Raw genomic sequence first — 12,304 nt, 5'->3', positions numbered from 1 at the left:
TTTTTTTTTTTTAATTCACATTTACCAGGTTTTGATTGATTGCAATGAACTTTGTACCTTTTCGTTTAGAGTAGTTTACTTGAATATTAAACTTAAGAGCCTAGAGATCCAGGCTGTGAATCTTGTTGGAAGTTTTTATGGCAAGTAATGCTGTCAAATACAATATTAACACCTTAACATGTTTACATCTTTTTCTTTGTTCACAGGCTGAAACGGCACCTCAAATGGATTTTAAAACCGGGTCACAAAAAGGTTCTCGACTCTATACTTTTTTTGTTGTTTGTTTTAAATATACTGAAATCTTGAGTTTGACTAAATTAATCTGTAGTTCAGTGCATCTACTAACACTACTCTAAATCCTGTAGGAGCCAGTGAGATCTCAGACTCATGTAAACCACTGAAGAAACGCAGCAGAGCATCTACTGATGTGGAGATGGCCAGCTCTCTCTACAGAGACACTTCTGACTCTGACTCCAGAGGCCTCAATGACCCGCAGGTCAGAAAGCACAGAAAATTATGTCGGATTGGTTCATTTGAATGGCTAGCATGTTTTGTAGCCAAATAAGAAAGGGGCTCTTCCTGTAAATGTTTTTTCTTTTTTTTTTTTTTTCTTTTTTTTTTGTAGACTGGATTCGGGAAACGCTCAGACAGTCCTGCTACAGTAGATGCAGATGGATCTGATGCGCAGTCTGTGGACTCCAGCCTATCCCGTCAAGGAGGAAGCTCCTCCAAAAAGGACACAGTTTGCCATGTGAGCTCTATAAAACGTGTTTATTTAATCTTGAACATAACGTGTTGTATATTAAACAAAATCTATATCGTTAAAAAAAGAAAGCATTTAAAAACAGTAAAAATGGAAATGAAATCTTACAATTTAATATAACTGTTTCTATATTAATAATTATATTTATACTAAAATACTAATAATAGTATTTTAAAAAACAGTTTATTTCTGTAATGTCAAAGTTTAGAAATATTTAAGTTTTGGTGTTTTTGTATATCCCCTTCTGGATTCTATGATGAGGGGAAAGTAAAACAAAGAATTGTGAACAATGTGATGGTCTTTACTTGTACATTTAATGAGTTATGTCTGATTCCACCTTCTGTGGTAAATGGTTAATTTTACTGGTTATATTGAATCTGAAATGTCTTTGATAAAGTTTAATTTGAAAGATGAGTTCATACTGTTATTTGGTGGTATTAATGAAAGTTGCAGGATCCACAGAAATGTAACGCAATCATCAGACTTTTTTGGATGTAATTAAAATGTCATGTTTTGGTTTCACTGTTCAATGTCTCAGGTGTGTGAGACGTTTGGGGATTCTTTGGTAAGCTGTGAGGGAGACTGTAACAGGCTGTTTCATCCAGAGTGTATGGGATCCAACAGTGGAAAAGAGAGTGAAACTGTGTGTCAGGAGTGCAAGACAGGTGAACAATACGTCTGATTTGGGATCAGATTTTTAAAGGCTATTTTGAAACTTGTTTACATGAAAATTAAGCTTGTACAATGAACGGCTCATTGCTGTAATTTTCTTAATGTGAGTGCTGAGAATTGAATGTAATCTTAATCTGTTTGTTACTGTGTCTTTCTGCAGGTTCCCACCCTTGTTTCTCCTGTAAGGTCACGGAGGGTGATATGAAGCGGTGCTCAGTAAACGGTTGTGGACGTTATTACCATGAAACCTGTGTCCGGAAGTACACTGGCTCCGCCTCTGACACCAAAGGCCTGCGCTGCCCTCAGCACAGCTGTGCCACTTGCTGTCTCGACAGAGACCTTCAAAAAGCTGGCAAAGGTACACAACAGATATAAGAAATATTTGAAAAATTAGACTGATGAAATGAAAAAATTGTGTTGGGCAGATTAAAAGATTAATTGCATTCAAAATAAAAGTTTGTTTTAAGATCAATACAGTGTTCAGCATAACTGAGTACAGCCCATTTTGAAAATTTATATTTTTATCAATTTCTCAGTGAATATAGGCAATGTATTTTGGTGCATTTAAACAAAACAGATTTATCAAACCAATATATTTATTAAAATAATATTTTATTTATCGAGCATATATATATATGTGTATATATATATATATATATATATATATATATATATATATATATATATATATATATGTATGTATATATATATATATATATATATATATATATGTATATATATATATATATATATATATATATATATATATGTATATATATATATATATATGTATATATATATATATATATATATATATATATATATATATATATATATATATATATGTGTATATATATATATATATATGTATATATATATATATATATATATATATATATATATATATATATATATATATATATATATATATATATATATGTATATGTATGTATGTGTGTGTGTGTGTGTGTTTTACACATAATGTGTATGTGATGCATACATACAAACTATCATTTAAATATAGTACATATGTATATGATACAAAACACTATATCTAAATAGACATTTTTCAAAATATATTTGCATGTATGTGTGCATTTATAAATGTGAATTAAATATACACAGCGCACACACACAATGTCAAAAAACATTTGTTTTGCATGCTGTTAATCTCTCAGCACTAGTAAAAATGTGGTTGTATGTTGCATAATTTCGAAGTTAGTCTTTTTTTCTCTTTTTTGATCAGCATGGAGGAAAAAACTAAAATATATTAATATATACTGATTTACTAACAAATATTATGCCATATGTGCCTATTTTTATAATCGGCAAAAACACTTTGTGTGTGTGTTTAAATGCAACTGATCTGTGAGGTAATTTCTCTAATAACAGGCTGTTTACACTTAATGACATGAATAAAATGCTAAGTAACCATAGTCCCTTTTACAGACACAGACCTTTTTTGCAGAGTTACAGGTAAATTGCCATGAAGAGATCATGTATTAACAGGCCTTTAAAAAAAGTACCAGAAATTCATTCCAGTTGTAAAAATAAGTCATAAAATTAGCAATAAATTGCTTTCATTTGCCATGTGAACAGCACATTATTGTTTTTGTCCATCCGCACTTTTATTTATTTATTTTTCTCTATTTACATACTATTTAATGTTTAGTCATGCTTATGTTTTGTTATAATGGTCATATTTTTTTTACAAACTGCTGCTGTTGGACTGAAGTGTCAATACAGCACTCTGTCACCGCATTTAAGTGATCACATTTTTCTCATCAAGTAACATGACACACAGCCTCTTGATGTTGTTGTATAAATGGTGGACTATATAATGTCTAATGAGCTTTATTTATTTCTTTAGGTCGTATGATGCGATGTATCCGCTGTCCAGTGGCCTATCACACAGGAGACGGCTGTGTGGCAGCTGGCAGTGTTTTGATAACACCGCACATCATCATATGTAGCAACCACTCCAGCTCCAGAAAGAACGGACACTTTTCTTCTCCTGTAAACGTAGGCTGGTGTTTCATCTGTGCTCGAGGTACGTTCGACCTGACTCTTTTCATAATTGCAGAGATGGTTAGATTTATGTTAGTTATCCCTCACACTTAAAATGGTATTTAAAAAGAGTTGTTTTTAAAACATGTGCGCAGTTGGTCTTCACACCTCGTCAGTACTTTAATGTTCTCTGGTGTCGACTTTTACAAAGCTCCTTCTCTTTTTGAGTGGGATGCCTATTAATGTAACCCTCTGACCTTCTTTCTTGTCATCTAATCCCTTACTTATAGATGTACTGTGTGTTCGTGATCCATCAGATCATGTTTGTTTCTTACTAATTCGTAACATTTTTAATTGTCTGTTTTAATTCTTCTGGGGAAGGACTGAGATTGAATTACATTAATTTAATAATTAATTAATTAATTAATTTTAATTAATTCAATAATTAAAAAACATTCTAGTGAGCATTTATTAAACACTCATTCTTAATTAGTCATACAACGTTGCTTAGAGCTATCATTTTATTTTCAATACGGATGCACCGATATACGCTACCTGACAAAAGTCTTGTTGCCTATCCAAGTTTTAGGAACAACAAATAATAACTTGACTTCTAGTTGATCATTTGGTATCAGAAGTGATTAATATGAAAATGCCTCTAGTTTCTGTTTATTTTATCAAAATAAAATATGATTATCCCTAAATGTTTACTTATTATTTTGGACAGTAACGTCTGACTTTGATAAGACAAAAGTCTTTTCACTTAACAGAAAAATATTTAGAGTATAGAATATAAAGTCATGGTGCAGTGAAAAAAAGAATTAAAATTGTGTATGACTCCCATGAGCTTGAACGACTCCGCAATGACTCAAATAACTCATTAATAAAGTCATTTGGAATGGCAAAGAAAGCGTTTTTGCAGGACTCCCAGAGTTCATCTAGATCGTTTGGATTCATCTTTAATGACTCCTCCTCCATCTTACCCCAGACCTGCTCAATACTGTTTATGTCTGGTGACTGGACTGGCCAATATTGGAGCACCTTGACCTTCTTTACTTTTAGGAACTTTGGTGTGAAGGCTGAAGTATGAGATGGAGCATTATCCTGCCCTTACCTTTGGTTTGTAATGTAATGGGCAGCACAAATGTCTCAGGCTGTTGATTTTGCCATCCACTCTCTCGCACAGCCCATACTGAATGTAACCCCAAACCACGATTTTCCCTTCACCACACTTGACTGATTTTTGTGTGAATCTTGGGTCTATGTGTGTTCCAATAGATGTTCAGCAGTATTTGTGATGATTAGGATGCAGTTCAACAGATGATTCATCTGAAAAAACTACCTTCTGCCACTATTCCAAATGAACAACTTGAAGTCAAGTTATTATTTGTGCTCTGAAACCAACAACAAGACTTTTGACAGGTAGTGTAGAAATGATGGATTTTATAACATAAAGCTAAATATATTAAGTAAAATGAGTCATTAAATATTTTAAATATGATATCAGAACTTGAGCAAATGTGTGCACTACTATGTAAATAAATATTCAAACAGCCATACTTTAATTCAGGGGTGGCCAACCCTGTTCCTGGAGAGCCACCTTCCTGCAGATTTCAGTTGCTACCCATATCAAACACACCTGAACCAATTAATTAGGACCTGAACACCACGTGATAATTACAGGCAGGTGTGTTTGATATGGGTTGCAACTGAAATCTGCAGGAAGGTGGCTCTCCAGGAACAGGGTTGGCCACCCCTGCTTTAATTAATAATTTTAGCTCATACCAATAAGATTGTGCATCTCTGATTTATTGTTTCATTTTTTAAGATGCATTTTTTTCCCAGAAATTGTTTAAACTTGACATGTGAAATCCTAAACTTTAATATTTAAGTTTTGAGACTTACATGTTGCAAGTCACAATGAGATTTAATCAAATTAGTTACTATACAATGTTTTGATAGGTGCACATGGTTTCTTAATGCCAATGTTTTTATTAGAATGTCAGCATTAGTCAGTATTATTTGTTGTATCTTTAGAAATGATCAGAAACCTTCCCTCTTTTGTAGACAACATCTTTAACACTCTAATTTCTCTAGGAACTAATTGGTAATGATTAACTGACTTTGGTCATTTCTTTAACCATCTTTGTTGTTGGATAGTGTGTGTTGTTGGGTTGGGAGCAGCCTCACTTGATCTTTATCACTATTTTGTCATTTAAAGGAGTAAAATTAGTCATTTACTCAACCTTGTGTTGTTCCAAACAAATATCACTTTATTTCTGATCTAAAATGCAAAATGGGACCATTTTAAAAATGCTCTGGTTGTTGAATTTTCTTTTTCTGAAGCCGGGCTAAATTTTTCAAACTCAGATAAGAATACAGAAGCGCCTGAAAGTTATCATGAAAGTTACTTTTTATGACTTTATGCACTAGAACTGAAACAATCAATGTAAATTGTCTGCAGATAATGCTATTGTTAAATAGTTCAACATTGTGTGCATCACTGTGATACGCAATAATAGGGGCTTTTTTTTTAACTGGTAAAATGAGTTTTTGTCCTTACGAGAGGTGCACAGTATATCGTTTCAGCATCAATATCACAATGTGATTATTTGCAATAGTCACATCAGGATATTTGCAGTGTTGAGTTTGTAGTATAATTTGTCATTTGCATGTGTTTTTGATGCCTATGATTGTCTAATAATTTTAAAAGCATTTAGGTAAAAGAAATTGTACCATTTTATAGAATTTTTATTTTTATCATTCAGTTACTGTACTTGAATACTATTAGTCTTGGCAAACGATAAAACACTTTATTTCAATACTATCTTTTCTTGATTGTATTAATAGATTGTTATGCATAAAAATAATTACATGTGAAAATAGAGAAATGCGCTGCAAATAGCACAGACCGTAACGAAAATGTGTCAGGGGAAACCAAACATTTCAAAGATTGTTTATTAGATTTTATGGAGATGCATTCCCACTGCAGAATCATCCCAGTTGATCTAACTTTATTAAAAATTCACAATATTTCCAAATAGAGATATTAAGTCATCTGGTGAAATTGTATTTATAATCGCAAAATAAAAAAATATTGCAATGTAAGATTTTTCCAATATCGTGCAGCCCTAGTCCTTGCGATCATGATGAAGCAAGAAGTATCTAGTTCTGTAACTGGAACAACTGCATAAACTATGGCAATGATCACTTCCGATACTTTATTCAGTGTTATATGCTACCAGTATGAATACAATTTTACATTATATATGGAAAGCGGCAGCTCATAGTCCTGAAAATATAATATTTAGCAAATATAGTTTAAACATGACCGTCACTCAGAATGTACTGTTAATAATGTTAATGAGCTAATATTAGCTAGAGCTGTAACGGATCACGGCTGATCAGTGATTCGTACGAATAACTATGCATGGTTCGGAACACACGATGCCTGCGGATTAAAATATATTTTATTTTACTTGTAGATTCATGCTAAATTTGTAGCTATTGCAGAGGGATAACCTCTTTCGTCATTTAAATCACATGTATGAAAGCATTTAGGCTTTCCCATAAAATATAATAATGACAAAAGAAGAATATTCAGGATGTGCTGGGTTTCTTAGCTTTTTAAAGGCGTTTTCTGTCACTACTTCTGAGCTGCATGGTTAAGCATTAAAAGATCGGGATCTCAACACCCTTGCAACATAAACTATAAATGATGATCATTTGCATATGTTTATTAATCCTTTGAATCGCTGCATTCAAATCTGTATTTGAAAAACGCAAAAATCAAGACAGAGATTGAGTCTTTAGTCAACTAGAGTTAGTTATGAAGTTAATATGTCAAATAACACAGACGTACTGGGAGAGCAGTTTATATAGTTAGTTTATATAAAACCACTGATGATTATGGTAAAGATTAAAATCATCATCGAATGCATTTAACTTGATGCTCAAAAACAAATGTTGTAGGCAACAATTACATTACTTAACCAACACTTCCTAATCTGCAATTGCCTATTTGAATATCACACTAACTGTACAAAAAAAAAAAAAAAAAAAAAAAACTACTAACACTTCCCTTCTTAGACTTTACAGACCTGAAACTTGCCTTTAGTACTTATTCATTGTTGCTCTTAGTTGTGTAAATTGCTTCCTTGTCCTCATTTGTAAGTCGCTTTGGATAAAAGCGTCTGCTAAATGACTAAATGTAAATGTAAAATGTAAATGTAAACAGGTGGCGACAATTAACCATCAAACATTTTCCATTGAATAATTCTTAAAAAATGATCAATCTAGCAATGAAACATGAAGTTTTTTGAGTGAATAACTGAATCATTCATTGAAAATCAGATTAAAAATAAATATGAATTGTACAAATTATAATGTTAGATTCATACATTTAGCGTCATTAGCAACAGTAGTAGTAACAGTGAACTTTTCACAGTACTGAATATTGTACAACTTATTTTTATGCAGCTGCATTATTTCTTCATTTTATTTTTAATAAAATTACAGATTCTAGGTTTTCTTTGTTAAACTCAAAAGTGTATTGCAGTACTGTTTTTGTAATAAATGGAAAGCAAATTGCATTTGACTTTCATTTTTGGCTGATCCGAAAAAAGGTTCGATCTGTGACTAAAAAACTTTAATGTGTGATATGTTACATCACTAACATTTAGCTTATTTTAGTTTATTAAATTTATTTAATAAATCTATCCTTTTTTATGGGTGCAGTGCACTAGAATAGCACAACACACATAAACATACATTGCAACATGTCACAATACAAAAGTTTGACAATTTTTTTTTTTTTTAAACTACAGTCACTTTTAATATATGAAAAATAAAACCATGCCTTGGAACTCTAGCAATTAATTAAATGTGATTTTTCTGACACTGTGCTCCAATATTTATACTCCTGAAAATATATCAAATGAAGTACAAATACAAATGAATTTAATCTATATAAAAATCTTATCACAAGCTTATGAATAGGAATTGAATCATCAAACTTGTCAATACCCAGTCCGAATAAAAAACACTTTTTAATAATGATCGAAGTTAAATTTTCAAAAGTTATTTCCATTTTTATATATTTTAAAAAGCATCTTGCAACTCTGTGCACTATATTCAGATTTATTTATAGGACAAAATATAAAATGTTTTCATTCACTGAAAGTTACAATTGGAGCAACATGATGGTGAATAAAGCAATCTTGATATTTCAATGGAGTTTTGAAATTGACGTTTGGCTAAAATTTAAAGCAGAAAAGGATCAACTTAATCTCTTGTGCTCCCACTCCAACACCACAGTTACTCCTCTTAAGCCTCTCGTTTTTTGTGTTCTCTTTTCAGGACTACTTATTTAATCACGTGTCGTTTTTTTCCTGATGTCTGTTTTTTCTGGAATCATGGGTAGTTTCATTACTCATGACCTTTCCTGTTTGTCTCGTGTAGGGCTTTTAGTGCACGACCATACTGACACCATATTAAGTTCATATACCTTTAAGTCGCACTACCTTCTGACTGAGTCAAATCGTGCTGAGTTGATGAAATTACCTATGATTCCTTCTTCTTCGTCAGCTACCAAAAAGAATATTGGGAAAGGTAAAATCATGTTTTCTTGGTTTATGTAGTTTGCCATCTGTATGCTTTCACAGCTGTCTTATTGCTACCTTTTTATTATTTCTTTGATTTTGGGGTCATTTTATTGCTTGTAATTTTACACCCTCGCGCTACTTCTAATGCATATAGTGGGCTTAAAATAACACGCACAACCAACATATATAAAATTTCCAAAGCAGTTTAGATTAAGATCAGATGAGTGACTTTTAAATTAGTTTAATCTGTTGTGGTTGCCATAATACTCAAATCTTGGGCTTTTTAATTGCTCCTATTTCTTAGAAATATGTCATATAACTTGTTATTCTGAGTCCGAAAATCGCTTCAGCTTAGCTTTAATTGCTTGGCTTGTTTCTAAATGACTTTGTCACGTTTCTCTGTTTGCTTGAGCACAGTTATACCCCACCACCCTCTAAACATAATATTTTGGATGGCAGTTTTGTTAGTCAACAGCAAGGGTCCTGGAAGTAAAATATTCTGTTCATTTTGTCCGTGAAGAAATCGATTTTTAATGATAAGTTTAACTCCCAAAATTAGTGCAGATGCTTCTGTTAAAGGCATAATTCACCCAAAATATCAAATTGAGCTAAAATTCACTTACCCTGGTGTTGCCCTTTTTTTGTTTTTAGAGCACTAAAAAGCTTTATTTTTAAAATTATTATTATTATTATGTCTCGCTTTTTCTAAACAACCGTGTACAAATAGTTTTCTACCTATTAAAAATGTAAAGAAGCTAACAAAAGACCAAATGTCAATTTTGAATGCACTAAATCTTAGTTTGTTTTACACTGAACACTACTGTATATTCCCCAGAATACTTGGAATATACATTGTGTTGCATGAGGAAATTTTTATTTATTTATTTATTTATTTATTTATTTATTATTATTATTATTTTAGCTTGCTTTTTGCTTTTAGCTACAATTGTTTGGAACAACACTGGGGTCAGTAAATCATTACTAATGCCAGGTTCAGTAAATCATTGCTAATGCCAGGTTCAGACTATATGATGTGTATATATAGAGAGAGAGAGAGAGATTATGCAGATTTGATGCCTGCGATAAGTCATCAAGAGGGCAGAACTAGCAGCTGACATATGCTGAGATGAGTAAAAACAGTAATAGGGGTCATTGCAGTAGAATACAGAACAGTTAGAGTATCTTTTTCTTGATGCAATCACACCACAAGAAATAGGAAAGTTTGTAATTTGAGCAACGCCTGTTGGGCAAACTAAATTAGCTCCTTCAGAGTATGATCTACCCATGACAAATGTGTGTTGATTTGTTGAATTCATTTGAAATCAAATGGGGCTGGGCGATTAATCAAAGTAATCGAAGTCGACATTTAGAACCTATAATCAATGCAATTTTTCCAGGTCGAATTTTTATTTCCCCAATTACTGGTTCTACCGCGTGTTGAGATCACATGACCACTCTGTTAAGACTGATTTATACTCCTGCTGCCACTTTGCAGCCACATCTGATCTCTGGTCAAGTAAGAGACCCATTTCTCAGCAATACATTGCACTATACTGATGATGATTGGAAGCTGCGCTGAGATGCTTTGAGGTGGCATATTTTCTATTACATAAAAATTATTATTTACATAAAAATATTTGTTTACAGAAGATACAAGAAATGCACCGTTTAAAATGTTATTTACAGGATATGTTGTATTATTTAGAAGAGATACTGCTTATTTTCTACTTTTAATTTGAAAAACAAGGAAAAATATATATTATGTGTCCTACAGTGCAAGTTAATTAGGCAATGTGTGTTTTGATTTCAGTTGTTTAATGTTGATGTTCAATAAGTAATCATAGAAAGTAGACCCTTTATCCTTCCTTCAATTATTTTAAAATCATGTAATGCACCCTTCATTTAAAAATCTCACACTTGTAAAATGTGAGCATATTTACTGTACAAAACCAGTGACAGTGTCAGTGAACTAAAAAAATATATATATAAAATAATGGCTCATTAATCGTAATAGAGTTAAAATGTTCAATTAAATGGGATTTTGATTTCAGGCCAAATCACCCAGCCCTAATATAAAATGTCAGCACAGTATTTTAAAGCATTAGTGAAAGCTCATGTTAACAGTGTTTACCTCACATCTTTGTCTGCAGTGTTGTTCTTTTCTTAGCCTTCCTTTGTGCTTTTTTTATTGCATAACTTGTATGTTTACAATCGATATTTATCACACGACCACTGTCAACAACAACAAAAAAACACTGCTTTGATCATGCCATCCAGCATCCCCATCCTCTTATTTTGATGAATGCTGCACGTAATGGAACCATGAATAAACGCTGGCTTTTTGGGCACTACCCTTGTTTAGTTCCTATAACTAACTACTGCAAACGGCCAAGCCTTTTCTCCTAGAATATATAATACCATTGTCTCTCTTTTGTTTTCTATGTTTAAAAAAAGCTAAGGGAGAGCTTCTTTTGGTAATTTGTCAGAGATGTGGCAGAACCCATCATTAAGGGATGGAAAAAAATAATTAAACATGGTAGTCTTGCTTTGGGGCTGGCTATCATAAAGCATCCCAAATGCGGCATGCGGAATGAGATAAAATCAAATGATTCTAGTCTCAACATCTTGCAATGCCTATGAGATCATGCCAACAACCTGATTTTAAAAAGCTTTCAATTTTAGTATGAGTAGCCTAGAACCTGCATTTAGTTTCAATTTAATTTTGGGTGAACTTATCCTTTAAAGCTAGTCCGTAAGATACTTGTATATACTTGTATATATCTGAATATTTTAGTTTAAACTTAAAACATGTAGTAGTTCTTTCAGTTTAGTTAGTTTTTATATTATACCCGTGTAATTTGTGATGGCTTATTGAAATTATAAATTAGATCTAGAGAGATTTGTCTATCATTTGGAGCCCGTTGGTTTAAGGACTAGACTTGTATACATTATTATTATTATTATTATTATTATTATTATTATTATTATTGTGTTTTTTTTTTAATTCATCCGGAGAAAATGAATCAGAAAATACTTCCGAAACCAAAATGTCTAGCAAAGTGGACACTCACTTGATGCGCTTACTTACTTTTATTGCCCATCAATGTTTATTTGCCTTGCAGTCAAATAGACCAAACATTACAAATAACACCATCCAAAATACTTGCTCCGTGTCTGCTAGTGTACTGCAAGTGATGTTAATGCAGACGATAAGTCAGTGTGCATCACTGCATGTTTCCCATAATGCCCCCCTTTGATC

General features: G+C 32.3%; 1 protein-coding gene across 24 annotated transcripts in view; it reads left to right on the top strand.

Annotated features, from left to right (window-relative positions):
* The window catches only part of nsd3 (nuclear receptor binding SET domain protein 3), a 49,271-nt gene that overhangs the window by 10,128 nt on the left and 26,839 nt on the right, over window positions 1-12,304 (top strand). For 10 of the 24 annotated variants that reach the window (XR_012386261.1, XR_012386259.1, XR_012386258.1 and 7 more), the window contains exons 8-13: window positions 207-252; window positions 366-496; window positions 626-751; window positions 1,302-1,428; window positions 1,596-1,793; window positions 3,306-3,485. Coding sequence is in view for 12 of the 24 variants with exons in the window: in XM_073914634.1 (XP_073770735.1) it covers window positions 207-252; window positions 366-496; window positions 626-751; window positions 1,302-1,428; window positions 1,596-1,793; window positions 3,306-3,485 (808 nt within the window). In the remaining 12 variants the exon portion in view is untranslated. Of the gene's footprint in view, window positions 1-206; window positions 253-365; window positions 497-625; window positions 752-1,301; window positions 1,429-1,595; window positions 1,794-3,305; window positions 3,486-8,902; window positions 9,053-12,304 lie in introns of all 24 variants that reach the window. The other 14 variants (XR_012386254.1, XR_012386252.1, XR_012386251.1 and 11 more) reach the window with 2 other exon arrangements.

Source organism: Danio rerio, chromosome 10 (genome assembly GCF_049306965.1).
Source record: "Danio rerio strain Tuebingen ecotype United States chromosome 10, GRCz12tu, whole genome shotgun sequence".
Lineage (NCBI taxonomy): Eukaryota > Metazoa > Chordata > Actinopteri > Cypriniformes > Danionidae > Danio > Danio rerio.
The sequence above is the reverse complement of the archived record's forward strand: the minus strand, read 5'-3'. Positions and strand labels throughout refer to the sequence as shown.